Source organism: Bos mutus, chromosome 11 (assembly GCF_027580195.1).
Source record: "Bos mutus isolate GX-2022 chromosome 11, NWIPB_WYAK_1.1, whole genome shotgun sequence".
Lineage (NCBI taxonomy): Eukaryota > Metazoa > Chordata > Mammalia > Artiodactyla > Bovidae > Bos > Bos mutus.
In genome coordinates, this window is record NC_091627.1 from 62,878,727 (window position 1) to 62,905,853 (window position 27,127).

The 27,127-nt window shown below is 38.3% G+C and overlaps 1 protein-coding gene across 3 annotated transcripts in view; it reads right to left on the reverse strand.

The window, feature by feature from the left end:
• SANBR (SANT and BTB domain regulator of CSR) overlaps positions 1-26,350 on the reverse strand; it is a 62,816-nt gene extending 36,466 nt beyond the window's left edge. For 2 of the 3 annotated variants that reach the window (XR_011466068.1, XM_005889042.2), the window contains exons 1-7: positions 26,228-26,350; positions 12,209-12,367; positions 9,217-9,403; positions 8,310-8,403; positions 6,025-6,263; positions 3,174-3,232; positions 1,628-1,788 (exon numbers count right to left, since the gene is read on the reverse strand). Coding sequence is in view for 2 of the 3 variants with exons in the window: in XM_005889042.2 (XP_005889104.1) it covers positions 1,628-1,788; positions 3,174-3,232; positions 6,025-6,263; positions 8,310-8,403; positions 9,217-9,403; positions 12,209-12,358 (890 nt within the window). In the remaining variant the exon portion in view is untranslated. Of the gene's footprint in view, positions 1-1,627; positions 1,789-3,173; positions 3,233-6,024; positions 6,264-8,309; positions 8,404-9,216; positions 9,404-12,208; positions 12,368-26,227 lie in introns of those variants that run through there. The other variant, XM_070379523.1, reaches the window with a different exon arrangement.
• Between the last annotated feature and the right edge of the window lie 777 nt (positions 26,351-27,127).

Genomic DNA, 27,127 nt, shown 5'->3' on the forward strand with positions numbered 1-27,127 from the left:
TACTGGAGCAGGTTTCCATTTCTTTCTCCAAAATTTTAGATTACTAGATACCAAAAAAATATTAGAAAGCTACTGTAATTAAGACAGTGTCCTACTGATAAAAGTATAGACAAAGAAATCAACAGAATAAAATGGAGAATCCAGAAAGAGACCTCACATATAAAATCTCCTGATTTATAGTAAAGGTGCCATTGCAATTCGGTGGAGAACATGTGGTCTGGCTAGGAAATCTCATTCAGTTCTATGGCTTTAAACCTCATTTACTCATATTTTTATTTTAAGCCCTGAACTCTGACCTAAACTTCAGACTTACATCTACCTGCCATCCTACCTGAATGTCCAAGAAGTATATTAAATATATTAAATAAACCTAAAAAAAAAAAAATAAATAAATAAACCTAACAAGATCCAACGGAGAAGGCAATGGCACCCCACTCCAGTACTTTTGCCCGGAAAATCCCATGGACAGAGGAGCCTGGTGGGCTGCAGTCCATGCGGTCGCTGAGAGTCGGACACGACTGAGCGACTTCACTTTTACTCTTCACTTTCATGCACTGGAGAAGGAAATGGCAACCCACTCCAGTGTTCTTGCTTTGAGAATCCCAGGGACGGGGGAGCCTGGTGGGCTGCTGTCTCTGGGGTCGCACAGAGTCGGACACGACTGAAGCGACTTAGCAGCAGCAGCAGCAGCAACAAGATCCAAACACATCTTCTGATTCCCCTCACCCCAGTCACTGCTCTATTAATGACACTATCATTCACTTAGTTACTCAACCTTAAAACCTAGTAATTATCCTAAAATATTCTCTTTTCCTATATCATCACATTTGAAAATCTGTCAAATCTTTGTAATAACATACTCTGAATCCACCTACTTCCTTCCAGAACCCCTGCCTCTAACTCTAGTCCTAAGCTTTCCATCTCTCACTAGACCACTGCACTAGACTTCAAATAGGTCTTGCTTCTTATATCCTTATAGTCTTTTCTCCATACAGAATAGACTGATTTCTTAAAAACAAACCAGATCATGCCACTCCTCTGCTTCCATTCCACCTAGAATAAAGTAGACACTCCCTGTATGACCTAAACAGCTCCTAACACTGTTGACCTCATCTCACACAACTCTTCCCCTTTATACTAAGGCCCTGTTTTGATAATTTTTAACATAATTCACCATCAGAATCTGTTTATATACGCCTTATACAAAGTAACTAATTTAGTTACTATTTTTCACCTCAAGCCATCAGCTCAGAATACATTTTACTTCAGGCAGATACACTCAGTTTCTCGGTTGTGTCGGACTCTTTCTGACTCTGTGGACTGTCCCACCAGGTTTCTTTGCCTATGGAATTCTTCAGGCAAGAAGACTGCAGTGGGTTGTCAGTTCCTTCTCCAGGGGATCTTCCCAACCCAGGGACTGAACCCACAACTCCTGCATCTCCTGCATTGGCAGGTGTATTCTTTACCACTGAGCCACCTGACAAGCCCCATATTTTAATTCATTTAAAATAAAATGGAAATAGATTTCCAAATATATTCTAAATATAGAATTTTTACTAAAATGAAATAAAAATAACATTATTTTCTAATAGGAACATTACCTTTAAAATTAAATTTTAAAAATTACCTCCTAAACTTATCTTTCTTGTCCTTTAAATCATCAACTTCATTGTGTGTAAACAGATCAGCTATACGTGTAAGAAGATTTGCATTAATACAGTTCATGTTGCATGGGGTAGCTACAATGGCATTCATATTTTTGTGGCAATACTGTATACACTGTTCAACCTAAACAAAAAAACACAGAAAATGTGTTGAAGATAGAAACAGAAAGGATAATGTCATATCAATACTTTTCAAAGATAAAGATTCATTAAAGGCTTAACCCATGTATTGCTAGGCAATAACTTAGCTCTGCCTGTTTGCGTCAAACTATACTGTTTCAAAGTGGTCTAGTAGGTCAAATTTATACAAACATAGCTAGAAAAAATTTCAAACTTCTTAGAATATTTTGAACAACAATGTAATGAACATCTTTCATGATTGTGGCAGATATAAATCTTAAGTAGACAAACTCAAGGGTACAGATATGTGACTTTCTATTACTAAACTTAGTGACAATTTTATGTCTCCATTTCTCTAACAAACAATTTCAGTCACTTTAGGGTTTTCTCAGCTCTGTTGTGCTTGCTTTCTGCCTTTGTTCAATGTCAGGTATATTTACTTTTCAAGGTAGATGGTGTTTTGGGGAAAAACAGCACTGGTTAATTATGTATTCTTCTAAATATTTTGCTATGATATAAAAATCGTGCTTTAGGTCTTAGATTACAAAAATCAAAACTCAGAGACTCTTTTAGTCTCTCTTTTTTCCCTATAACCCTCCCCTGAAGCAATTAATACCAACAACAGAAGAGGGAGGGACTAAGGAGTACAAAAATACAATAAAACCTCAAACAAATAAATGAACTTCACATCTGTTAACACAGTAAAGGAATATTTTGCTCTGTGTAGTTTTACCAGAGGTGAAAAGCAAATATTCATTTAAAACTACAAAAAATATAAAAAAAACATTTGAATGATAAAGAAATTTATTAAATAAAAGGAAAAAGAAGAAAAATATATTCAGTGTTAAGAGTCTGATATGGATATATTGTGCTTTTATGTTTCATCAACTATTTTTAACAACAGACATAAGCATGTGGTTTACACATACAAAATTACATCTTTTAGCAGTTGGGCATTCATTTCTTAGTTTGCTTAACTATAAATGAAAGACACAAATGAGCAGTACAAGTTTAAACCAATTATTTAAATAGTAAAACAAATATATTCCAATTAATTTTCTTTTAATTTGGTTTTATGGCCAAATCCCTTTTGGGGCAAAATTAATGCTGTTTAGTTTCATCTGATGCAACAGCTAACTCCTCCCCCGAGGATAAGTTGCTAGCTTTATAGGCATCCTGCGCAAATGACACACAGTAGCCTTAAGCCTTTCCCAATACAACAAAGTACCTCCAAACACCAGCAGCTGATTCTAATGAATCACAGTCTTGAATCAACAACTACTTTAGGAAGATGTCTCCGAATTTTCTAGACACTTGAAAAAAACATCAAGTTATATGTTAAATCAAGCATAGGTGAATAGAAGAGTTGGATCTTTTGTTAATACTTACCAGTGAATCCATTTTCAAAAACTCTGAAGAAATAAGAATTGAAATGACGTTTCCTGGCTCTAAAAAAGAGAGAGAAAAAGTTAAATTCTCCTTTTGATTTTCATCTCAATCTCCTTAGAACAGGCTCCTTCTCACCTTAAAAGACGAGGTTACTTTAATAAGAACAATTTAATAAAATCTTACTACGGCTTATATGCAAGAAAGAAAATGCAAAGTTAAAATTTAGGGTATAGAGAAAACATAGCAAATTTGCCCTGGAATTAGATTTACATCGAGTAAAAAGACTCCAGCTAAAGATATGATATATACTAATTCCTCCTTAACTAAACCAGGGAAAAGGATAATTAAAATTGAGAATATAACTCATCACACAAAAATCACAATGAAGTTATTTCAAAAGTGGTTCAAATGCTTGTTATGAACAAATGCTTAATTTAAAAGATTCTTAAAGATAATAGAAAATTTACTACTGCAGAAATGAAAAAGGCAGACTTCAAAGGCACAACCAGGGAAAGGGGATGCTGGCTGATGCGATCTTTTCAGTAAACCTCAGTCATTTTCCATGAGTTATATTTAAGGAAAAAGAAACATTTTGATATTTACTGTTACAGTACTAAGACAGTCCTCCTAAATAAAGGACTATGTACACAATAAGTATAATAAGTAATTCCAATCTTTTCTTAAATAACAATTCTAGATGGAAGGTTCTCAAAAAGAAATGGTAAAGAGAGGAAGGAGTTGGTGAAAAATTTCAACTATAATATGACCCACTACAGTTAAGACCCAAGGTCTGGATTATTAGCGATGGAATTAAGCATTTTGCTAGTTTTCCTAGTTAAAGATTGCTTTTATAGAAGCTTAACACTTGTAGCCACTGATTTAAGGTCAAGATTACAGAATGACCAAGTTTGGGCCACTTTTTAACCTTTTGACTGGTTGAAAATTTTGATTTAGCAATTTTGTAATTTTAAGAACCATTAGAAACCTTTTCCCTTAATTTGGTCACAAAAAGGTATTAAATTATGAACTTCCTCAGAAGACTTTTATACTGTCAGTATAGATTTATTTACTAGTAAGAAATTAGAAATATTTTGATATTACTGTAAATTGTAATTCTAGTGCACAGAAATACTTATATTAAACCCCACCAGTGTGATTTCCTATACAAGTCAATGCCCAAAAAAGATTACTTAGTAATTACTCTTCTATCATCTAAAACATTGGTTCTCAAACTTTTGCTCTCAAGACCTCTTTTAAAAAAGAATCTTAAAAGCTGAGATTCCTAGAAAGCTTTTGTTTAACTGGGTTACATCTATCCATATTTACTATAGTGGAAAATAAAACAGAAAAAAATTAAAGTATTTATTATTCTTTTTCAATGAATTAATAAACTCATTACATATTAACATAATTTTATGAAAATAACTGTATTTTTCAAAAAAAATGAAAATAACACTGTTTGACATTTTCTATAAATCTCTTCAGTGTCTGACTTAAGGGCAGACAGTTTGATTCTCACATCTGTTTGCACACTGAATTTGTGGGTAGTCTTTCTTAAAGGTTAGTTGCAACGGGAATCAAAATCATACTAAGAGCATTTCCTATTCTGCTATCTCAAAATCGTCTGATTTACCTTGCAATGAGAATGGATCTTTAATCTATTCATTATTTTTTGTTAACATCATGCATTGATCATTTGAAAGACACTGGTTTACTGAGTTATGCAGATCTTCCAAATGTTGAAACATCTCATTATACATTATATTAAAAAGTCTTATTTGTTAATATTTAAAGAAAAGTCTTTAAATATAGAGCAACTATCAAGCACATGCAAGCAGATACAAGTTTCCCAAAACTCTTAATTCTTACTTGAAAGCATGAATTTTATCACTGGCAACAAATATTGTTAGTTATTTCCCTTTCAATGACTGGCTCACTTAATTCATTTTCAAAAAACTATCTGCCTTGGACATTCCCTGGTCCTAGTGGTTAGGATGCTGAGTTTCACTGCCGTGACCTGGGTTCAACTCCTGATTGGTGAACTGAGATCCTGCAAGTTGTGCAGTGCAGCCAAAAGAAAAATTAAAAAATAAAAAAGGAGGAAAGTATCTGCCAGATGCTTAAGTGAGGGTCTGTCAGCCATTCTTCCAAGTAAAAATGGTTTTGTAAGAAAGCAGCTAATTTAGCTTGCAACTCAGGCAACTGTACAAGTGCTTTTCCTTCAGACAACCATCATACTCCGGTGTGCAGCAAGACTGCACTTCCTGTGTCATCCCGTAGAATGTCAGAAGAATGTATAGTCAAGAGTCAAGAGTTAATATAATTAGTCATTTTTACTGCCTCATCAAGGATACTCCTAAGAGAAACTATTTTTGCCTTTTCTTTTTTTCCCGTTTTTACTATGAGCACATGGGCTGAAGAACACAGTGACCCCTCATACAATGTGATGCTCCTTCCTTGATGTGTGCTAAAGCTCCAACAGTTCTATCCTCTATTACTTCTGCACTTTCAGGACAAATGTCAACACAGAGGGAAAAATGATAAATAACATCCTGGCATTATTAAGCAGATTCCCTTGACCTTGTGGATCCCCTAAAAGGATCTTCAGGACACCAGCAGTTGGTCATCGTAACATACAGTGAAAATGGCTAATTTAGAGACCTGTCCATTTGCCATAAATTCACTAAAATTTGCTAAAAAAGAATGAGGTATCAGTTTCCTAAACAGTGATTACTAATCTGAACATAAATACTAAGGTTTGAACAATTTTCCACATTTCCTATTTTGCCTGAAGCAACTCCCAACTGACACAAGAATTTCACTACAAAGTAAGTAACAGATTGTCTTTTACCTAAAGTGGGCATCTCACAATCTTTATTCTCCTTAGTGTTCCTTTTAACATATTTTATCAACCAGTTGAAAATGTGAACGTCACAATGAACTGAAATGTCCACCTCTTCCCAGCGCTGGGCATCCACAGATAAATATTCAGCAAAGTACTTCATTTCTGATATCAAAAGATCTCGTGGGCAAATAAAATCTTCTTTCAAGTTTTTTGCTTCATCACATACATGGATCACCATGTTTGGCCTTCATGAAAAATGTTACACAGAAATGAAATTATTAGTTTTAGAAGAGGAGCCAATAGTATTGACATTTATTGGAAGTATCAGAACCAGATGTTTTTCAAGGTTTTAACCACATATCAGTTTTACAAGGCTTGACATTCAGATGTTTACATTAGCACTTTTCTAGAACGCTGATCTGTACCTGAAAACTATGACTAATTTTAGTTAAGCTACTGACTTAGTAAAACAAAATTTTTTTACTATAGAACTTATAAAAGGTTTGAAACTTATTATTTTCAAATTATAGTGTTTTTAAAAAATACCAATTCACAAAGAAAAATTAAATTACAATTTCTAGTTCTTGTGAGGAACATAAAATGGCACTTTTACATGGTAATGGATACAGAAAGGAGATACAGATGAAACACTAGAATCTTCTTACTATTAGTGAATGGGAAAAAGTTAAAATTATTCATTGAATGGTGAATAATTAGAATATCTATTTTGTTATTTTTAACAGCTAGAAAGCTTGTTTCTGGGCATTCAATAAATATAAATCAGTAAATGTGGTTTAAAAACTCAACACTACAATGTGCTTATTTACTTATTTAAAAAACAATTTAAGAATAGGTTTATATATCAGAAAGACTACTTCAAAAATTATATACTCTTTGAATTTATATGCCCTTGAAAATTATATTACCTCAAAAAGAAATACTCATGTGATCCACAGCTGCCTTCATGTCATTACATTACAAAAGGAAACGATTAAATAGGAAGAGATACACTAATCTACAATATGAATTTAATGTGTATTTAAATGAACTTCAAAAATTTTTAACACAAAGAAATTACATCTGAAATAACACTGGCAACAGAAAAAAGATTAATAATCAGTGCTTTGTCAAAATAAAGGAATTTAAGTAACTTTGCAAGTTGTTCTTCCGAAGACAGTATGGTCAAAATATAAACAGATAATGGCTGGTATAATGAAATATGAAAATTCGGTGAAATTTTGGGCCAAAACATGAAATGCTAAATAATAATAGTAAAAAATCAACCTGATAAATTTTTATGCTACACAAACAAACCTATCAGTTAAAAATCTACCTGAGGGGACTTCCCTGGTGGTCTAGTCGTTAAGAATCTGCCTTGCAATGCAGGGGACACGGGTTTGATCTCTGATTGGGGCACTAAGATCCCACATGCCATGCAACCAAGAAAAAGTATTTGTTGAACATTAAGAATATATTGTTTGAGTATCTGTCACGGTAAAAATAAAATTTTAAAAAATCTATGTGAGTAAAATTCACTAAGCTACAAAAGGGTGAATTTTTATTTATTGTAGTAAAATATACATAAAGTAAATGCACTCATATTATTATGCAATTATCACCACCATCCATCTCTAGAATCCATCCCAGAACTTTTCAAAAGGGTAAATTTTACGATATGTGTTATTAAAAAACTATCAAAACTGAAAATACCCAAAGAAACCTTTAGAGATAATGAAAATGTTATCTTCATTAGTTATATGGCTAACATTCATCAAAAGTGAATACTTAAAATATGTGCAGTTTATTGTATGTAAAGTACACAAAACAATACAAAATTATTAAAACTTGCATTACATTGAAATATATATTTTAATTTTTAAATGTTTCTATAATGAGTAATTATATCCAAATAGTTCTAAAATACACATCCAGTTTCTTTAATAAAGTTGAAGAACTAATGGCAGAGATTTTTCTTTGGGTTTTAAATTTTACTTTCCAAAACTTTATGTTAAAGGATGTTATTTTTAATATTTATAAGATGAAAATGGATTTTTAAAGTGGAAAACTGTTGTCTAATTTATAAGTAGTATGAATAAGCCATATGTTCACCTATTAAGCAGTTGTTGATAGTTCAACACATCAACTACCCTGAGATCAATTGTTTCAGCAACTGTGTAATGTGAAATTCCTAAATTATGGTAACTGATATATATAATCATCACTCATATATTTTATAATTTGAAGTTGATATTCATATTAAAAGCTTATCTAGCAAAGAACCAGCCTCCTACCCTTCAGATTCTTCAGTCTTTTCTCCACCATTATGAGTAGTACAATTTTCACTTTCTGAAGAACAATTCCTTGTGGAAGCTATACTATGTCTTCCTTAAATACAGAAACAAACACATACAAAAACAAAGGGGGGAGGTTAGCATTTCTAGCTGAAAATGGGTTCTTACTTATTGAATGGTTATACTATAAACGCATGGTTTCCAAGAGTAGTTAAAGATGGAACTTTGTTAGGTGCCTTAATATTTCTAAAGGTAAATGAAAGAAACAGTATGAAAAACAGTCACAAATTGCTAACATTACACTAAAGATTAAAAAAAAATACTAACCTGGTATGTAGGGACAGGGGTCAAATGTTCAAAAGCCTACAATATAGTTTCTCTTCCTGAAGCAAATTTTTGTATCAATATTCTGCTACTGCTGAGATTAAAACAATTCACTACATTGAAGATTTCTAAAACCAGCTATGATTTTCAATGTAATATGGAGAACATCTCCCATACCCTGCTTTTGTGTCATCTGAAGCTACTACTGACTTTCATAGAGGGGAGCTATAAAAAAGGTATCGGGAGAGACAAGCAAGATTCTCTCAGTTAAAAAAAAATTAAGTAAAAGGTACAGGTCAAATTCCTCTAAATTTTATGACACAAATAGGCTAACACAATGGAGTAGTAGATTTTAATATAGTGAAAACCTTTTTTTTGGTAATAGTGTTTGCCCTGTATGTTAACATCTAAATTTTTTTTAAATATAGCAAAGACAAATTTCTAAAGCTCAGGAAGATACAAATACTAACAGATTTTTCCTGTTAAGGTTTCTATTACCCTTTAAATACAGTTGACTGGAATGCATAATATTTTTCAGAATTATCATAAGGACAAGTACTGCATTTTGCTCTTAAAACCTTACCTGTTTTAGAAACTGCATCCTGACCAACCGGAGTCTCCTGAGATTCTCCTTGTGTGTCAAGAAGAGAGGATTTGATGTATGTGGCTAAAGTCTCAACAGGACTCTCTCCAGCAGCCAGGAGGGGCCTATACTGGTTGTCCACAGGTGAGCTTCCACTGCTCTTCAGCTCATCAAACCTCTTTGCACACTGTAAAGGCATAAAGGAAGGAAACGCAGGTCTGGGGGATTTTAATCATCTTTTATAAGTGAAAAACTATCTCTTGGGTAACAGCTAGAAAACCAGTGTGTATTTCAATACATGAAAGCCTCTCACTTACTTTTTTCTTTTTTAAAATTCAGGGTAGATTTTTTAAAATATGCTTTAACTCAAAGCCATAATATATTTATACACTTGTAGGAAAATGAAGAATGCCTTCACTAACCATATTTCCCCATGATCTATGTCTATTATCAGTTGACAATTTAAAAACTTAAGTTAAAAACTTGGCTGTTATTTTCACACTGAGTTTCCACCAGGAACAAGACCATATTCTAACCTTCAATAGAAAACAAATCAAAAGGTATCTGATTTGTGATCCTAGATTTTCTTCATTAAAATAATGAGTCTTTGTTCTTACCAACAGTGAGGTTCACCTGCACAAAATACTGTAGTAACACTTAAAAACACTTTTAAATATATGGCCACGTATTTGGGCAGTTTGTTCTAGCATGGTGTTCTCCCTTAACTCATTGTTAGTCATAGAATGAATTTAGAAAGACCAGATTAGCAGTGAAAAAAAATACAATAGACTGGAAAATATCAAGAGTGCATTAAGCATAGTAAGGCTCAGTTGTCCATGAAAATGTCATTTCTCAGGTCACAACACAAAATGCCTTCCTTAATGTAGGTTTTCATCAGATAGCACTCTAATAGCATTCATGTTTAAATCTCCATCAATTGCAATGTGGATGGCAAGTTACACAGCAGATCAAGTAATATGGGAGGTACAAAAGGAGGAAAATCTATACTATGTACACACACATATGGTAAGTGAATAATGCATTGGGTATGGCATAATTCATTTACTACACAAATATTTACCAAGTGCCCACTAGGTATTGAGCACCTTTTAAATGAAGATTATTTACTAATAGTATTATAGTACTGTTACTACTAACAAATGCCTACTCAAGGTTTAGTCCTTTGAAAACACATTTAAAAGATATATAAGAAAAGGACTTCCCTGGCGGTCCAGTGGTTAAAACTCTGTGCTTCCACTGAAGGGGGTACAAATTTGATCCCTGTTCCTGCAACTAAGATACTACAAGCCATGCAGTGTGGCCAAAAAAAAAGAAATTTTTTTCAATTGGGTGAATCTGAATACACAGTGGATATTAGATGATACGATGGAGTTACTGTTGGTACTGTAGCTAAGTAGTTATATAATAATATACTTATCTTAAGAGGTATGCTGCAGTCTATGGAGTGATGTCTGAAACTAACTTTTATTTATTTTTTTAGAATATTTATTTATTTGGCTGCATCAGGTCTTATTTGCAGCATGCAAGATCTAGTTCCTGACCAGGGACTGAACCCAGGCCCCCTGCATTGAGAGCTCAGAGTCTCAGCCACTGGACCACCAGGGAAGTCCCTGAAACTTACTTTTAAATGTCAAAAGAAAAAAAAAAAGTTACATAAAGAAATCAAGCAAACATCTAGAATTACTGACCCCAAATAAAGGATATAGGGATACTATGCTCTTCTTTTAACCTTTCTATATGTTTGAAAATACTCACAATAAAAGCTGGGAAAATAGTCAAATTCACAGACCAAACATGTAAAAATCCAAAAGATGAAAAAATATAGATTAAGGAATGATAATATACACTAAGTTCCTTCATCATTGCACAAAGACTTACAATCAAGGGCAAGTAATCTCTGTGGGTATGTTTTCTCAGCTGTAAAAGAAGAGGGTAGAACTTGGTTCATTCACTGATTCTATAAGTATTGAGAGTATATCATGGGAAAGGCAGTAGTGAAAATGCTTAAAATCTACTGAATAAAATCACTAATGTTCCTTCTACTTCTAGAAACCTGAGACGATTCACTCACTTTAGGGTTCCTTTCAACAGCAAAAATTCTGAGGTCTGTGTTCTCAAACTGGAGTTCTGAGATGAATTACCAGAAAGAGTACCCAATAAGAGTTTTTAGGTTACAAGTTTTGCTTCTGAGGATTACAGTAATAAAAATCATTTGAATCATTAGGATGACAGAATATTTTAAGACAAAGGTAGAAAACAGACTTAGTAGAGAAGAGATGTGCTAATGCCAAGGGAAGGCAAGTCATGTCTTGGGGCAACACAAGACTTCACCACAAGTTAGAGAAAAGTGGAGAAAGAATACAGGCTTTGAAGGACTTTTGGCAATATAGGCTAAACACAAAAAATTTTGTGCCACAAAAGACTATACAATATTTGCATTACAATCGCAATTTAATTTCAGCAAAACACTGATCACATTAAGCTTATTAGTTTGAATTATGTTGGTTTGAGTTTTCCCTTGTGTCTACAAAATGTAAAATCTGGTTTATGATTGTATAGGTGGGTTTATACCTGGTATTGTTAGTGCACATTTAATTTCCACTGTGATAGTAATTTGGGTCATCACTGGAAGTTTTCAAGTTTTTTCCTTTAAAAAGGTCTGTATATTACTCAATTCTGAGAAGCACAGCATTAGCAATTTAATAATAAAACTGGATTTACAAATGTTTTATCTACCCATTCAGTTGTAAATATGTAAAATAGGCTGAATTTAATCATAGCAGGTGGGTTAATAAATCATATATCTACATAGATTATATATATAGTCAAGTCATATTTTATGCATATTTAGTTTTTACATGCATATGAATATGTGAAACTCAAATACTTCTTCTTTCTTAGTAGTTACACCTTTAAATTGATTACTTTTTCTGATTTCTTTTCAGTAGCTATCTGGAAGACTGTTAGTTACCTCTTTGGGTGTTAATCCAGGCACAAGCCTTGCCACAGTTTCCCAATTGATGGTCTGGTGGATTCCAATTAATGGGTAAAGGATCATGTCCAATACCATCTGGTTGTTATTATTTAGGAAATTGTTGTTTTCTGAATATCCACGACTCATCTTTTGGAACTAGAAATAGACAAGACAAATTTATTTGCATCTGAAATCCAAATGTTTTCAGAACATTATAAATCAGTTATAATTCATTCCTAAGAATTAACTGCTACTATAAAAAAGGAAAATGAAACTGAAGTAAAAGTCAACACAGAATATATAGCTCAAGTCTCTTCAAATATAATAGCACTTGAATATTATGGATTGGTAGATACATGGATCCAAGGATGTGCATGCTTAGTTGCTCAGTCGTGTCCAACTCTTTGCAACTCCATGGACTGCAGCCCATGAGGCTCCTCTGTCCATGGGATTCTCCGGGCAAGAACACTGGAGTGGGCTGCCCTACCCTCCTCGAGGGGATCTTCCCGATCCAGGGATCAAACCCACATCTCCTATGACTTTTGCACTGCAGGTTGATTCTTTACTCACTGAGCCATCGGGGAAGCCTAGAAGGATATACAGCTGGGTAAATATGTGATTTTAAAAATATGATAAAATGTTAAGGACAGAATATAAGTGATGGGTATACAAGTGTTCACTATAAAATTCTTTTCATTTTGCTGTATGTTAAAAGCTTTTCATAACAAAACACAGAAAAAGTTGAATACAATATATCTTCATTAAAAAACCTCTTATGTGTGGCTGATTTACATTTTGATTAGCAGTTCATGGATGGTGGAGCTAAACAATGAAAAAAAAGATAGTTACATGATAATTTCATTGCAGTCCCAAGCCATACGTTCTCTCTCTTTGATTGAATGTCCATGCTACAATTAAAGCTGAGTATACTTAATTTGATAGGTGTAATCAAATGAAACTTTCTGCTGCTGCTCCTGTTGCTGCTAAGTTGCTTCAGTCATGTCCGACTCTGTGCCACCCCAGAGACGGCAGCCCACCAGGCTCCCCAGTCCCTGGGATTTTCCAGGCAAGAACACTGGAGTGGGTTGCCATTTCCTTCTCCAGTGCATGAAAGTGAAAAGTGAAAGTGAAGTCACTCAGTCGTGTCCGACTCCTAGCGACTCCATGGACTGCAGCCCACCAGGCTCCTCCGTCCATGGGATTTTCCAGGCAAGAGTACTGGAGTGGGTTGCCATTGCCTTCCCAAATGAAACTTAGAACCAAGTTAATCTGACATTTTAGGATAAGCATAATAGTTATTGTGCATGTGATTATGAATTATATATGGTGAGGAGATTATATTAACAAATGTAATTAGCATTGTTTTTATATGTTTGAAACATTTTTTTGTAAAGTTCTCTTATTCCTTGTCTTCAGAAACAATGTGGCGACTGGCCTGACAAGGTTTAACCCTTACACACACCAAAACACACCCTCTGACTCTCATATATAAAAAGCCATAGCACCTCTACACACATACACACTCACACGCACTCCTGCAGACTGGTGGCCTCCCCTGCTTTTTCACTTGGTTCCCCGCCCTGGTCCTACTATCACATACCCTCTGGTTCAATCCAGGAGACCTTGAATCAAGTGACTAAAGGTGTGTCCAAAATCTTCAGGCAACATGATGACAAGAAAAAAAAGTCTCTGGAAGGCTTTCCAAAGGGATGTACCTCAATAAACATTTAGCGAGTACCAACTATAACCCAGGCCAAGCACTGGGAATACCACAATAAATACGGCATGGTCCCTGTCCTCAAGGAGTTTACTAGCAGAGAGCTGAGGATACAGGTAGACAAACAGATGATTTTAATATCATCTGCTGAGAGCCAAAGCACAGGGGAGCCATGCAAGGGCAGAGGAGGGACAAATAATAACTGTTGGTATTGTGGAGGAGGGGATGACCAGTATTAAAGAGAAAAAGAATCTCTCTCCTTCAACCTTAAGAGAATTTTCAGAACTTCTTTATTAGGTGTTTACTAGGAGCCTGGAGCTGTGCTAAGGCTTTTATATAACTTATTTCAATTCTCACACAACCCTATAAGATAGAGTCTTTCCCCAATTTTACAAGATGAAGAAACACATTCAGAAAAGTTAAATAATTTGGACAAGGCCACAGAGCTAATAAGAGGCAGAACAAAGACCCAGGTAAAACTAACTTTCAGATCCATGCTCGTTCCATTACATTCGAGAAGTAGAGTATAGGGGAGATAGCAAATGGGAATGATGGCTTAGGACAGAGAGAGACAGAGTCTAAACATTATGAAGTTAGTAATGATTCAATGAAGCAATTTCCAAAGCTTCTGCTTGTGAGCCAAGGGAGGCAAAAGGCTGTGGTACTGAAGGAAAAAAGCTACTCCCTTCAAATTTAAAAAACTTTGAGAATTTATGTCAATTATACTTCAATAAAGCTGAAATCATTTTAAAAAAATTAACATTTACTGAGCCTCCACCATGGGCCAGGCATTGTATCTGAAGTTAGAATGTATATTTACAGATGAAAAGATTTACCATTAGTCATATCTATGACTTAGGGCAGACACACTGAAACCATACTCACAGGAAACTAGTCAATCTAATCACACTAGGACCACAGCCTTGTCTAACTCAATGAAACTAAGCCATGCCCGTGGGGCAACCCAAGATGGGCGGGTCACGGTGGAGAGGTCTGACAGAATGTGGTCCACTGGAGAAGGGAATGGCAAACCACTTCAGGATTCTTGCCTTGAGAACCCCATGAACACTATGAAAAGGCAAAATGATAGGATACTGAAAGAGAAACTCCCCAGGTCAGTAGGTGCCCAATATGCTACTGGAGATCAGTGCAGAAATAACTCCAGAAAGAATGAAGGGATGGAGCCAAAGCAAAAAGAATACCCAGTTGTGGATGTGACTGGTGATAGAAGCAAGGTCCGATGCTGTAAAGAGCAATACTTCATAGGAACCTGGAATGTCAGGTCCATGAATCAAGGCAAATTGGAAGTGGTCAAACAAGAGATGGCAAGAGTGAATGTCGACATTCTAGGAATCAGAAACTGAAATGGACTGGAATGGGTGAATTTAACTCAGATGACCATTATATCTACTACTGAGGGACAGGAATCCCTCAGAAGAAATGGAGTAGCCATCATGGTCAACAAAAGAGTCCGAAATGCAGTACTTGGATGCAATCTCAAAAATGACAGAATGATCTCTGTTTGTTTCCAAGACAAACCATTCAATATCACAGTAATCCAAGTCTATGCCCCAACCAGTAACGCTGAAGAAGCTGAAGTTGAACGGTTCTATGAAGACCTACAAGACCTTTTAGAACTAACACCCAAAAGAGATGTCCTTTTCATTATAGGGGACTGGAAGGCAAAAGTAGGAAGTCAAGAAACACCTGGAGTAACAGGCAAATTTGGCCTTGGAATACGGAATGAAGCAGGGCAAAGACTAATAGAGTTTTGCCAAGAAAATGCACTGGTCATAGCAAACACCCTCTTCCAACAACACAAGAGAAGACTCTACACATGGACATCACCAGATGGTCAACACCGAAATCAGACTGATTACGTTCTTTGCAGCAGAAGATGAAGAAGCTCTATACAGTCAATAAAAACAAGACTGGGAGCTGACTGTGGCTCAGATCATGAACTCCTTATTACCAAATTCAGACTTAAATTGAAGAAAGTAGGGAAAACCACTAGACCATTCAGGTATGACCTAAATCAAATCCCTTATGATTATACAGTGGAAGTGAGAAATAGATGTAAGGGCCTAGATCTGATAGATAGAGTGCCTGATGAACTATGGAATGAGGTTCGTGACATTGTACAGGAGACAGGGATCAAGACCATCCCCATGGAAAAGAAATGCAAAAAAGCAGAATGGCTGTCTGGGGAAGCCTTACAAATAGCTGTGAAAAGAAGAGAAGGGAAAAGCAAAGGATTACAGGAAAGATATAAGCATTTGAATGCAGAGTTTCAAAGAATAGCAAGAAGAGATAAGAAAGCCTTCTTCAGTGATCAATGCAAAGAAATAGAGGAAAACAACAGAATGGGAAAGACTAGAGATCTCTTCAAGAAAATTAGAAATGCCGAGGGAATATTTCATGCAAAGATGAGCTCAATAAAGGACAGAAATGGTATGGACCTAACAGAAGCAGAAGATATTAAGAAGAGGTGGCAAGAATACACAGACGAACTGTACATAAAAGATCTTCACGACCCAGATAATGATGATGATGTGATCACTGACCTAGAGCCAGATATCCTGGAATGTGAAGTCAAGTGGGGCTTAGAAAGCATCACTACGAACAAAGTTAGTGGAGGTGATGGAATTCCAGTTGAGCTATTTCAAATACTGAAAGATGATGCTGTGAAAGTGCTGCACTCAATATGCCAAGCAAATTTAGAAAACTCAGCAGTGGCCACAGGACTGGAAAAGGTCAGTTTTCATTCCAAGCCCAAAGAAAGGCAATGCCAAAGAATCTCACATGCTAGTAAAGTAATGCTCAAAATTCTCCAAGCCAGGCTTCAGCAAAACGTGAACAGTGAACTTCTTGATGTTTAAGCTGGTTTTAGAAAAGGCAGAGGAACCAGAGGTCAAATTGCCAACATGGGCTGGATCATGGAAAAAGCAAGAGAGTTCCAGAAAAGCATCTATTTCTGCTTTATTGACTATGCTAAAGCCTTTGACTGTGTGGATCACAATAAACTCTGGACAGTTCTAAAAGAGATGGGAATACCAGACCACCTGACCTGCCTCTTGAGAAATCTGTATGCAGGTCAGGAAGCAACAGTTGGAACTGGACATGGAACAACAGACTGGTTCCAAATAGGAAAAGGAGTACGTCAAGGCTGTATATTGTCACCCTGCTTATTTAACTTATATGCAGAGTACATCATGAGAAATGCTGGGCTGGAAGAAGCACAAGCTGGAATCAAGATTGCCGAGAGAAATATCAATAACCTCAGATATGCAGATGACACCACCCTTATGGCAGAAAGGGAAGAGGAACTAAAGAGCCTCTTGATGAAAGTGAAAGAGGAGAGTGAAAAAGTTGGCTTAAAGCTCAACATTCAGAAAACGAAGATCATGGCATCCAGTCCCATCACTTCATGGGAAATAGATGGAGAAACAGTGGAAACAGTGTTAGACTTTTTTTTTGGGGGGCTCCAAAATCACTGCAGATGGTGACTACAGCCATGAAATTAAGAGACGCTTACTCCTTGGAAGGAAAGTTATGACCAACCTAGATAGTATATTGAAAAGCAGAGACATTACCTTGCCAACAAAGGTCCGTCTAGTCAAGGCTATGGTTTTTCCTGTGGTCATGTATGGATGTGAAAGTTGGACTGTGAAGAAGGCTGAGCACCGAAGAATTGATGCTTTTGAACTGTGGTGTTGGAGAAGACTCTTGAGAATCCCTTGGACTGCAAGGAGATCCAACCAGTCCATTCTGAAGGAGATCAGCCCTGGGATTTCTTTGGAAGGAATGATGCTAAAGTTGAAACTCCAGTACTTTGGCCACCTCATGCGAAGAGTTGACTCATTGGAAAAGACTCTGATGCTGGGAGGGATTGGGGGCAGGAGGAGAAGGGGACGACAGCAGATGAGATGGCTGGATGGCATCACTGACTCGATGGACGTGAGTCTGAGTGAACTCCGGGAGTTGGTGATGGACAGGGAGGCCTGGCGTGCTGCGATTCATGGGGTCGCAAACAGTCAGACACGACTGAGCGACTGAACTGATGACTTTATTGGGCTCTAAAATCACTGCGGATGGTGACTGCAATCATGAAATTAGAAGACATTTGCTTCTTGGCAGGAAAGCTAGGACAAACCTAGACAATGTGTTGAAAAGCAGACACATTACTCTGCCGACAAACGTTCGTATAGTCAAGGCTATGGTCTTCTCAGTGATCATGTACGGTTGTGAGAGCTTGACCATAAAGAAGGTGGAGCCCCAAAGAATTGATGCCTTTGAACTGTGTTGCTGACGAAGACTCTTGAAAGTCCCTTGGACAGCAAGGAGATCAAATCAGTCAATCTTAAGGGAAATCAACCCTGAACACTCACTTGAAGGACACATGTTGAAATATTGAAACTCCAATATTTGGTCATCAGATGCAAAGTGCTAACTCAATGGACAAGTAAGTCCCTGATGCTGGGAAAGATTGAGGGCAGAAGAAGAGGGCGTCTGAGGATGAGAAGGCTGGATGGCATCTCCAATGCAATGGACATGAACTTAGGGCAAACTTCAGGAGATGGTGAGGGATGGGCATGACTGGCATGCTGCAATTCATGGGGTTGCAAAGAGTGAAACACGACTGGGCGACTGAACAACAACAATGACTTTATTGATGCTGAATCTGTGCTGGAAATATAATCCCCCAAAACAAAACTGTTCTTATGGAAAAATGTTACCTATTTTAGGAAAAGAAGGATAAAGCAGAGATACACTGACACACTACTACAGTGGAGGAAGCAATGCACATAGAAATCTGAAACTTAGGTTTGAGGTTTAACTCCACAGAAATTAATCAGAGCAGGTCACCTGATCTTCTGCAATGAAATTAAGTGATGGTAATAACCTATGAAAAGTGAAAGTGAAAATCGCTCAGTCGGGTCAGACTCTTTGCACCCCACGGACTATACAGTCCATGGAATTCTCCAGGCCAGAATACTGAAGTGGGTAGCCTTTCCCTTCACCAGAGCATCTTCCAAACCCAGGGATCGAACCCAGGTCTCTCAACATTGCAGGTGGATTCTTTACCAGCTGAGCCACAAGGGAAGCACAAGAATATTGGAGTGGGGAGCCCATCCCTTCTCCAGAGTATCTTCCCAAGCAAGGAACTGAACCAGGTCTCCTGCATTGCAGGCGGATTCTTTACCAACTGAGCTATCAGGTATACCTCTGATTGACTTTATATAAATAATCAAAGAGATTATTTTGTGAAAGCACTGTGAAAAAAGCACCTCACAAATCTGATGCAGCATAAAATAACAGTACCTATGGTATGGACCTAACAGAAGCAGAAGATATTAAGAAAAGGTGGCAGGAATACAGAGAAGAACTGTACAAAAAAGATCTTCACGAACCAAATATTCATGATGGTGTGATCCCTCACCTATAGCCAGACATCCTGGAATGTGAAGTCAAGTGGGCCTTAGGAAGCATCACTGCAAACAAAGCTAGTAGAGGTGATGGAATTTCAGTCGAGCTATTTCAAATCCTAAAAGATGATGCTGTGAAAGTCCTACACTCAATATGCCAGCAAATTTGGAAAACTCAGCAGTGGCCAAACGACCGGAAAAGGTCAGTTTTCATTCCAATCCCAAAGAAAGGCAATGTCAAAGAATCCTCAAACTACTGCACAATTGCACTCATCTCACACACTAGAAGGCAATGGCACCCCACTCCAATACTCTTGCCTGGAAAATCCCATGGACGGAGTAGCCTCGTAGGCTGCAGTCCATGGGGTCGCAGAGTCGGACACGACTGCGCGACTTCACTTTTACTTTTCACTTTCATACTTTGGAGAAGGAAATGGCAACCCACTCCAGTGTTCTTGCCTGGAGAATCCCAGGGAAGGGAGAGCCTGTTGGGCTGCTGTCTATGGGGTCGCACAGAGTCGGACATGACTGAAGCGACTCAGCAGCAGCAGCAGCACATACTAGCAAAGTAATGCTCAAAATTCTCCAAGCCACGCTTTAACAATACATGAATCATGAACTTCCAGATGTTCAAGCTGGATTTAGAAAAGGCAGAGGAAGCAGAGATCAAACTGCCAACATTCACTGGATCACTGAAAAAGCAAGAAAGTTCCAGAAAAACATCTATTTCTGTTTTATTGACTATGCCAAAGCCTTTGACTATGTGGACCACAACAAACTCTGGAAATTTCTTAAAGAGATGGGAATACCAGACTATCTGACCTGCCTCCTGAGAAATCTGTATGCAGGTCAGGAATATTGGAGTGGGTAGCCTATCCCCTATTCTACAGTTAGAACTGGACATGGAACAACAGACTGGTTCCAAACAGGAAAAGGAATACATCAAGGCTGCATATTGTCACCCTGCTTATTTAATTTATATGCAGAATGCATCATGAGAAACGCTGGGCTGGATGAAACACAAGCTGGAATCAATGTTGCTGGGAGAAATATCAATAACCTCACATACACAGATGACACCACCCTTGTAGCAGAAAGTGAAGAAGACCTGAAGAACCTCTTGATGAAAGTGAAAGAGGAGAGTGAAAAAGTTGGCTTAAAGCTCAACATTCAGAAAACTAAGATCATGGCATCCGGTCCTATCACTTCATGGCAAATAGATGGGGAAACAGTGGCAGACTTTATTTTTGGGGGCTCCAAAATCACTGCAGATGGTGACTGCAGCCATGAAATTAAAAGACGCTTACTCCTTGGAAGAAAAGTTATGACCAATCTAGTCAGCATATTAAAAAGCAGAGACATTATTTTGCCAGCAAAGGTTCATCTAGTCAAAGCTATGGTTTTTCCAGTAGTTATATACGGATGTGAGAGCTGGACTATAAAGAAATCTGAGCACCAAAGAATTGATGCTTTTGAACTGTAGTGTTGGAAAAGACTCTTGAGAGTCCCTTGGACTGCAAGGAGATACAACCAGTCCATCCTAAAGGAGATCAGTCCTGAATATTCATTGGAAGGACTAATGCTAAAGCTGAAACTCCAATACTTTGGCCACCTGATGGGAAGAGCTGACTCATTTGAAAAGACCCTGATGCTGGGAAAGACTGAAGGTGGGGAGGAGAAAGGGACGACAGAGGATGAGATGGCTGGATGGCATCACTGACTCAATGGACATGAGTCTGAGTAAACTCTGGGAGTTGGTGATAGACAGGGAGGCCTGGCGTGCTGTAGTCCATGGGGTTGCAAAGAGTCGGACATGACTGAGTGACTGAACTGATCACCTAGGATCAAGTTAAGGATAATGTGAGATGTTTAAATGTTGGAATGGGAAACTGGAATGCAAAAACTCTCAGTGAAGCGTTAACAATGATTAGTACTACATCATTGTATACGTAAAACACTGATGCAGGACATCGGGTGGTAGACATAATAGATTTATCCTACATGCTTCTGCATGAACATTAGAAAGAAACAAGAAAATTACAACTTCCTAGCAACCAGACAGGTACCTTGCTGAAGGCCCAGAATCGTGTTGTGTATGGACCCTGGAGCTAGACTGCCCAAATTTTTGTCCTGGTTCCACCACTTAAGGTATTATCTGGTTCAGATTACGTACTCTATGCCTCAGTTTTCTCATCTGTAAAACAAAGAATAATAGTAGCTAGCCCATATACTTTTGAAGATACATGGATAGTGTTACCCGGCACTTAGTACTATGTAATGTTTATAACAGTAACATTATCATTCCCAAGAGCCTAGGATTAAACAGATTCATAAAGATAAATGTAACAGATGAAAAGGAGAGACACTGACTTTCCAATGAAGTAAGCTCTCAACAAAATGAGTGCAAAATCAGATCTAGATTCTTATCTAGTTACCATTTCCAGCAGTACAACCTATGATTTCAATGGTCTTGACTATAATACAAGGAAAATAATACCTACCTCTGACGTTATTGTAAGGATTAGATAATATATATAACACACTACCTGGCATACAGAAGGTGATCAATAATTATTTCTTATTTTGGCCACTTTACTGGCATAAAAATTTTCAAAAACTACTTTAAGAACTGTAAAACACTGCCTTGAGCCCAGCTGAAAATAGATTTTACAGAACTTCATTGTTTTCTACTTGTGTACCTAGCACATCATCACTTCATACCACACAATTTGAGAACTATGTTGGGGCATGGAGTATTTTATTACAATTCTGTTTGAGCCTCAATAGAAAACAGTCTGAAACAGAATACAGGGCAAGGATTTGGGTGCTGTTTTTACTTTATTTCCAAAAAGATTACTTAAAAATTTCTAAAATATTTATTGTGGCCTACAATGTGGAGGTACCTGTTAGCTAATCAAAAATACAATTAATATAAAATATTTTCAAACTTGTATGTGTATTCCATACCTGTATAAATACTCATTTATAATACATGTTTAATTTACATCATCTAACATCGACATTTTAGGAATCAGTGGACTAAAATAGACTGGAATGGGTGAATTTAACTCAGATGACCATTATATCCACTACTGTGGGCAAGAATCCCTTAGAAGAAATGGAGTAACCATCATAGTCAACAAAAGAGTCTGAAATGTAGTACTTGGTGCAATCTCAAAAACCAAAGAATGATCTCTGTCCGTTTCCACAGTAAACCATTCAGTATCACAGTAATCTAAGTCTATGCCCTGACCAGTAATGCTGAAGAAACTGAACTTAAATGGTTCTATGAAGACCTACAAGACCTTATAGAACTAACATCCAAAAACGATGTCCTTTTCATTACAGGGGACGGGAATGCACAAGTAGAAGTCAAGAAATACCTGGAGTAACAGGGCAAATTTGGCCTTGGAGTACAGGATGAAGCAGGGCAAAAGGCTAATAGAGTTTTGCCAACAGAACACACTGGTCATAGCAAACACCCTCTTCCAACAACACAAGAGACAACTCTACACATGGACATCACCAGATGGTCAATAAAGAAATCAGATTGATTATATTCTTTGCAGCCAAAGATGGAGAAGCTCTGTACAGTCAGCAAAAACAAGACCAGGAGCTGACTGTGGCACAGATCATGAACTCCTTATTGCAAATTCAGACTGAAATTGAAGAAAGTAGGGAAAACCACTAGACCATTCAGGTATGACCTAAATCAAATCCCTTATGATTATACAGTGGAAGTGACAAACAGAGTGCCTGAAGAACTATGGATGGAGGTTTGTGACATTATAGAAGAGGCAGTGATCAAGACCATCCCAAGGAAAATAAATGCAAAAAGGCAAAATAGTTATCTGAGGAAGTCTTACAAATAGCTGTGAATAGAAAAGAAGCGAAAGGCAAAGGAGAAAAGGAAAGATATATGCATTTGAACGCAGAGTTCCATAGAATAGCAAGGAGAGATAAGAAAGCCTTCCTCAGTGATCAATGCAAAGAACTAGAGGAAAACAAGAGAATGGGAAAGACTGGAGATATCCTCAAGAAAATTAGAGATACTAAGGGAACATTTCATGCAAAGATGGGCTCAATAAAGGACAGAAATGGTATGGACCTAACAGAAGCAGAAGATATTAAGAAGAGGTGGCAAAAAGACATAGAAGAACTGTATAGAAAGATCTTTACGACCCAGATAATCATGATGGTGTGATCACCAACTTAGAGCCAGATATTCTGGAATGTGAAGTCAAGTGGGCCTCAGGAAGCATCACTACGAACGCTAGTGGAGGTGATGGAATTCCAGTTGAGCTATTTCAAATCCTAAAGGATGATGCTGTCAAAGTGCTGCACTCAATATGCCAGCAAATTTGGAAAACTCGGCATGGCCACAGGACTGGAAAAGGTCCGTTTTCATTCCAATCCCAAAGAAAGGCAATGTCAAAGAATGCTCAAACTACCGCACAATTGCACTCATCTCACAGGCTTGTAAAGTAATGCTCAAATTTCTCCAAGCCAGGCTTCAACAGTACGTGAACTGTGAACTTCCAGATGTTCAAGGTGGATTTAGAAAAGGCCGAGGAAGCAGAAATCATATTGCCAACATCTGCTGAAACATCGAAAAAGCAAGAGAGTTCCAGAAAAACATCTACTTCTACTTTGTTGACTATGCGAAAGCCTCTGACTGTGTGGACCACAACAAACTCTGGAAAATTCTTAAAGAGATGGGAATACCAGACCACCTGACCTGCCTCTTGAGAAATCTGTATGCAGGTCAGGAAGCTACAGTTAGAACTGGACATGGAAAAACAGACTGGTTCCAAATAGGAAAAGGAGTCCTTCAAGGCTGTATATTGTCACCCTGCTTATTTAACTTATATGCAGAGTACATCATGAGAAACGCTGGGCTGGAAGAAGCACAAGCTGGAATCAAGATTGCCGGGAGAAATATCAATAACCTCAGATATGCAGATGACACCACCCTTGTGGCAGAAAGTGAAGAAGAACTAAAGAGCCTCTTGATAAAAGTGAAAGAGGAGAGTGAAAAAGTTGGTTTGAGGTTCAACACTGAGAAAACTAAGATCATGGCATCCAGTCCCATCATTTCATGGCAAATAGATGGGGAGACAATGGAAACAGTGATAGACTTTATATTCTTGGGGTCCAAAATCACTGCAGATGGTGATTGCAGCCATGAAACTAAAAGACATTTGCTCCTTGGAAGAAAAGTTACAACCAACCTAGTCAGCACATTAAAAAGCAGAGACATTCTTTGCCAGCAAAGGTCTGTCTAGTCAAGGCTATGGTTTTTCCAGTAGTTATATATGGATGTGAGAGCTGGACTATAAAGAAAGCTGAGCACTGAAGAATTGATGCTTTTGAATTGTGGTGTTGGAGAAGACTCTTGAGGGTCTCTTGGACTGTAAGGAGATCAAACAAGTCCATCTTAAAGGAAATCAGTCCTGAATATTCATTGGACAGACTGATGCTAAAGCTGAAACTCCAATACTTTGGCCACCTGATTCGAAGAACTGACTCATTTGAAAAGACCCTGATGCTGGGAAAGATTGAAGGCAGGAGGAGAAGGGGACGACAGAGGATGAGACAGTTGGATGGCATCACTGACTCAATGGACATGAGTTTGAGTAAACCCCAGGAGTTGGCTATGAACAGGGAGGCCTGGCCTGCTGCAGTCCATGGGGTCACAAAGAGTCCGACATGACTGAGTAACTGAACTAACTCAACTGAACATCATCTAAACGTGAAAAAGAATTTTTTTCTGTTGATATTTTCCTTACACAACTGAATCACACCAAGCAAGTGAAAACTACCCAGAATTAATTCCAGTTAAACAGATGTTCAAGAAAGCATCCCTAGAGTCAGAATTCTCTCAGAGTAGCTGCAACTGTGCATCCCCTTCTGGAAAAGAAGTACAGACTTATCAAAAACTGCCAATAAGAAAAAGTTTGAAACTCAAATTATACTATTACTAGATTTACTCCCATTCATGATAAAATATTAAAAACATGCTAATGTTTAGTATGAAACATGTTATTTACCAAAAATAAAAATTGTTTACTACTCTAAATACTCTACACTTTTTAACACATCTCATGCCCTCTCCATTTCCACGATGGGAGTTTAAATGTACTAACAAGACCAAACAGAGGTCCAACACTGGCATCTGTTTTTCCTATTTTCAAATAGAAAAAGATCTGGTAGACAGAGACTTTGCCCCTAGGCGGAGAAGGATAGGTGCTAGAGGGGCCAGCAGGGCAGGTCAAAGGCCTCTGGCATAACAGAGGATGGGCGACAACACTGAGTCATCACCAGGGTAGGAGCCTTGTGCCCAGGCTTTCTGACCACGAGAACGGGCATCTGGCTTTCATAGTGAAGGAGAAAATAAAACCACAATTGAAACCTAGAAAGAACACATCAAAGACCCGCAACCTTCGACCCAGAGGCTCGCTGCACTGCACGTCCTCTAAGGCAGCCCAGACCTTGGTGGTCTCCCGCCTCCCCTCGGGTGCAGAAACTCTGGGCGCTGAGCGGGTGAGGGGTGGACAAAGGCGCAGGGAAAGCAGTGGGCCGAGGCAGGGGAAGATGCAGGGCAGGGACTAGGGGTGGGGCCAGGACGGCAGACGCCGTGCTCCGTCAGCTGGTTCACTAGAGGGACCGGCTTTGGAGATCTGGAGAAGGCAGAGCCGGCGGGCCGCTCGATGCACGTGGGGGCGGTTCGGGGGCACTTTCCACTAGCGAGACTCCCGCCCGGCTCTAAAGCGGAGGAGGCCGCAGAGGGGGCCGCTAGCCTCCAAAGGTAACGCCTCTCGCCGCACTTTCCGCCCCCAACCAGCCCCCGAACTCCCTCAGCTTGTCACTCACCTCTAGGCCGCAATGGCCCTCGCTTCGCCCCCGTCACCTGCACAGCCCGGTACCGCCCGTGCCATGAAGCGGCCGCGACCAGACCCGCAAACCCAACTGCTGGGGTACCAGAGCTGCGGGGCGGGGAACGCGGAGATCGACGCCGCCTGGCCAATCGCAGGCCAGCGCCGCAGCGGCGCAGCCAATGAACGACGAGCTCCTTTCGGATGCAGGGAGCGGGTGCTGCGAAGAGCGGCTACTCGGCCTAGCCTTTGCCGGTTTCTTCCCCGCCCCCTCGAATTCTTTCTCAGGCCTGTCGCAGTGCAGCGTCCCCACCCTCCCAGCGTCCTGTCTCTTAGCAACCAGATGCCCTCTAGAGCCAGAACTTCACTCAGAATGATCGTCTCTGGGTCCAGAAGAAAGGGAGAAATGGGGGAGAAAGAACTCATAAAGAATGAAGTTGTTGGTGGCTTTGATATACCCGCTTAGGTCAGGTAGAATAGGAAAATTGCATGATCTGTGGATGCAAGAAATATCTTGGGTGAAGCGTGGTCTTCATCAGGAGGCATCTCTTGAAAAATGTAAATAGCTTTGGGTTACTCCTTGAGGTTTCGTACATTAATAGGTTCAGGAAGGGCCTTACTTTGGTGACTACTACTGGGAACCTAGTCAGATGTGTAAGGCCCAATCTTGTAGAGTAAATGCTACATGTCAGTATCTTTTCTCTTTTAAAATTTTGTTTTAGTTGATTTACAATGTTGTAAATTAGCTTCTGCTGTACAGCAAAACAATTTAGTTACATTTCTTTCCATATTATTTTCCATTATAGTTTATTACAAGATGTTGAATATAGTTTCCTATGCTAGGCAGTAGGACTTTGTTGTTTATCCATTTCATATACAATAGTTTGCATCTGCTAAT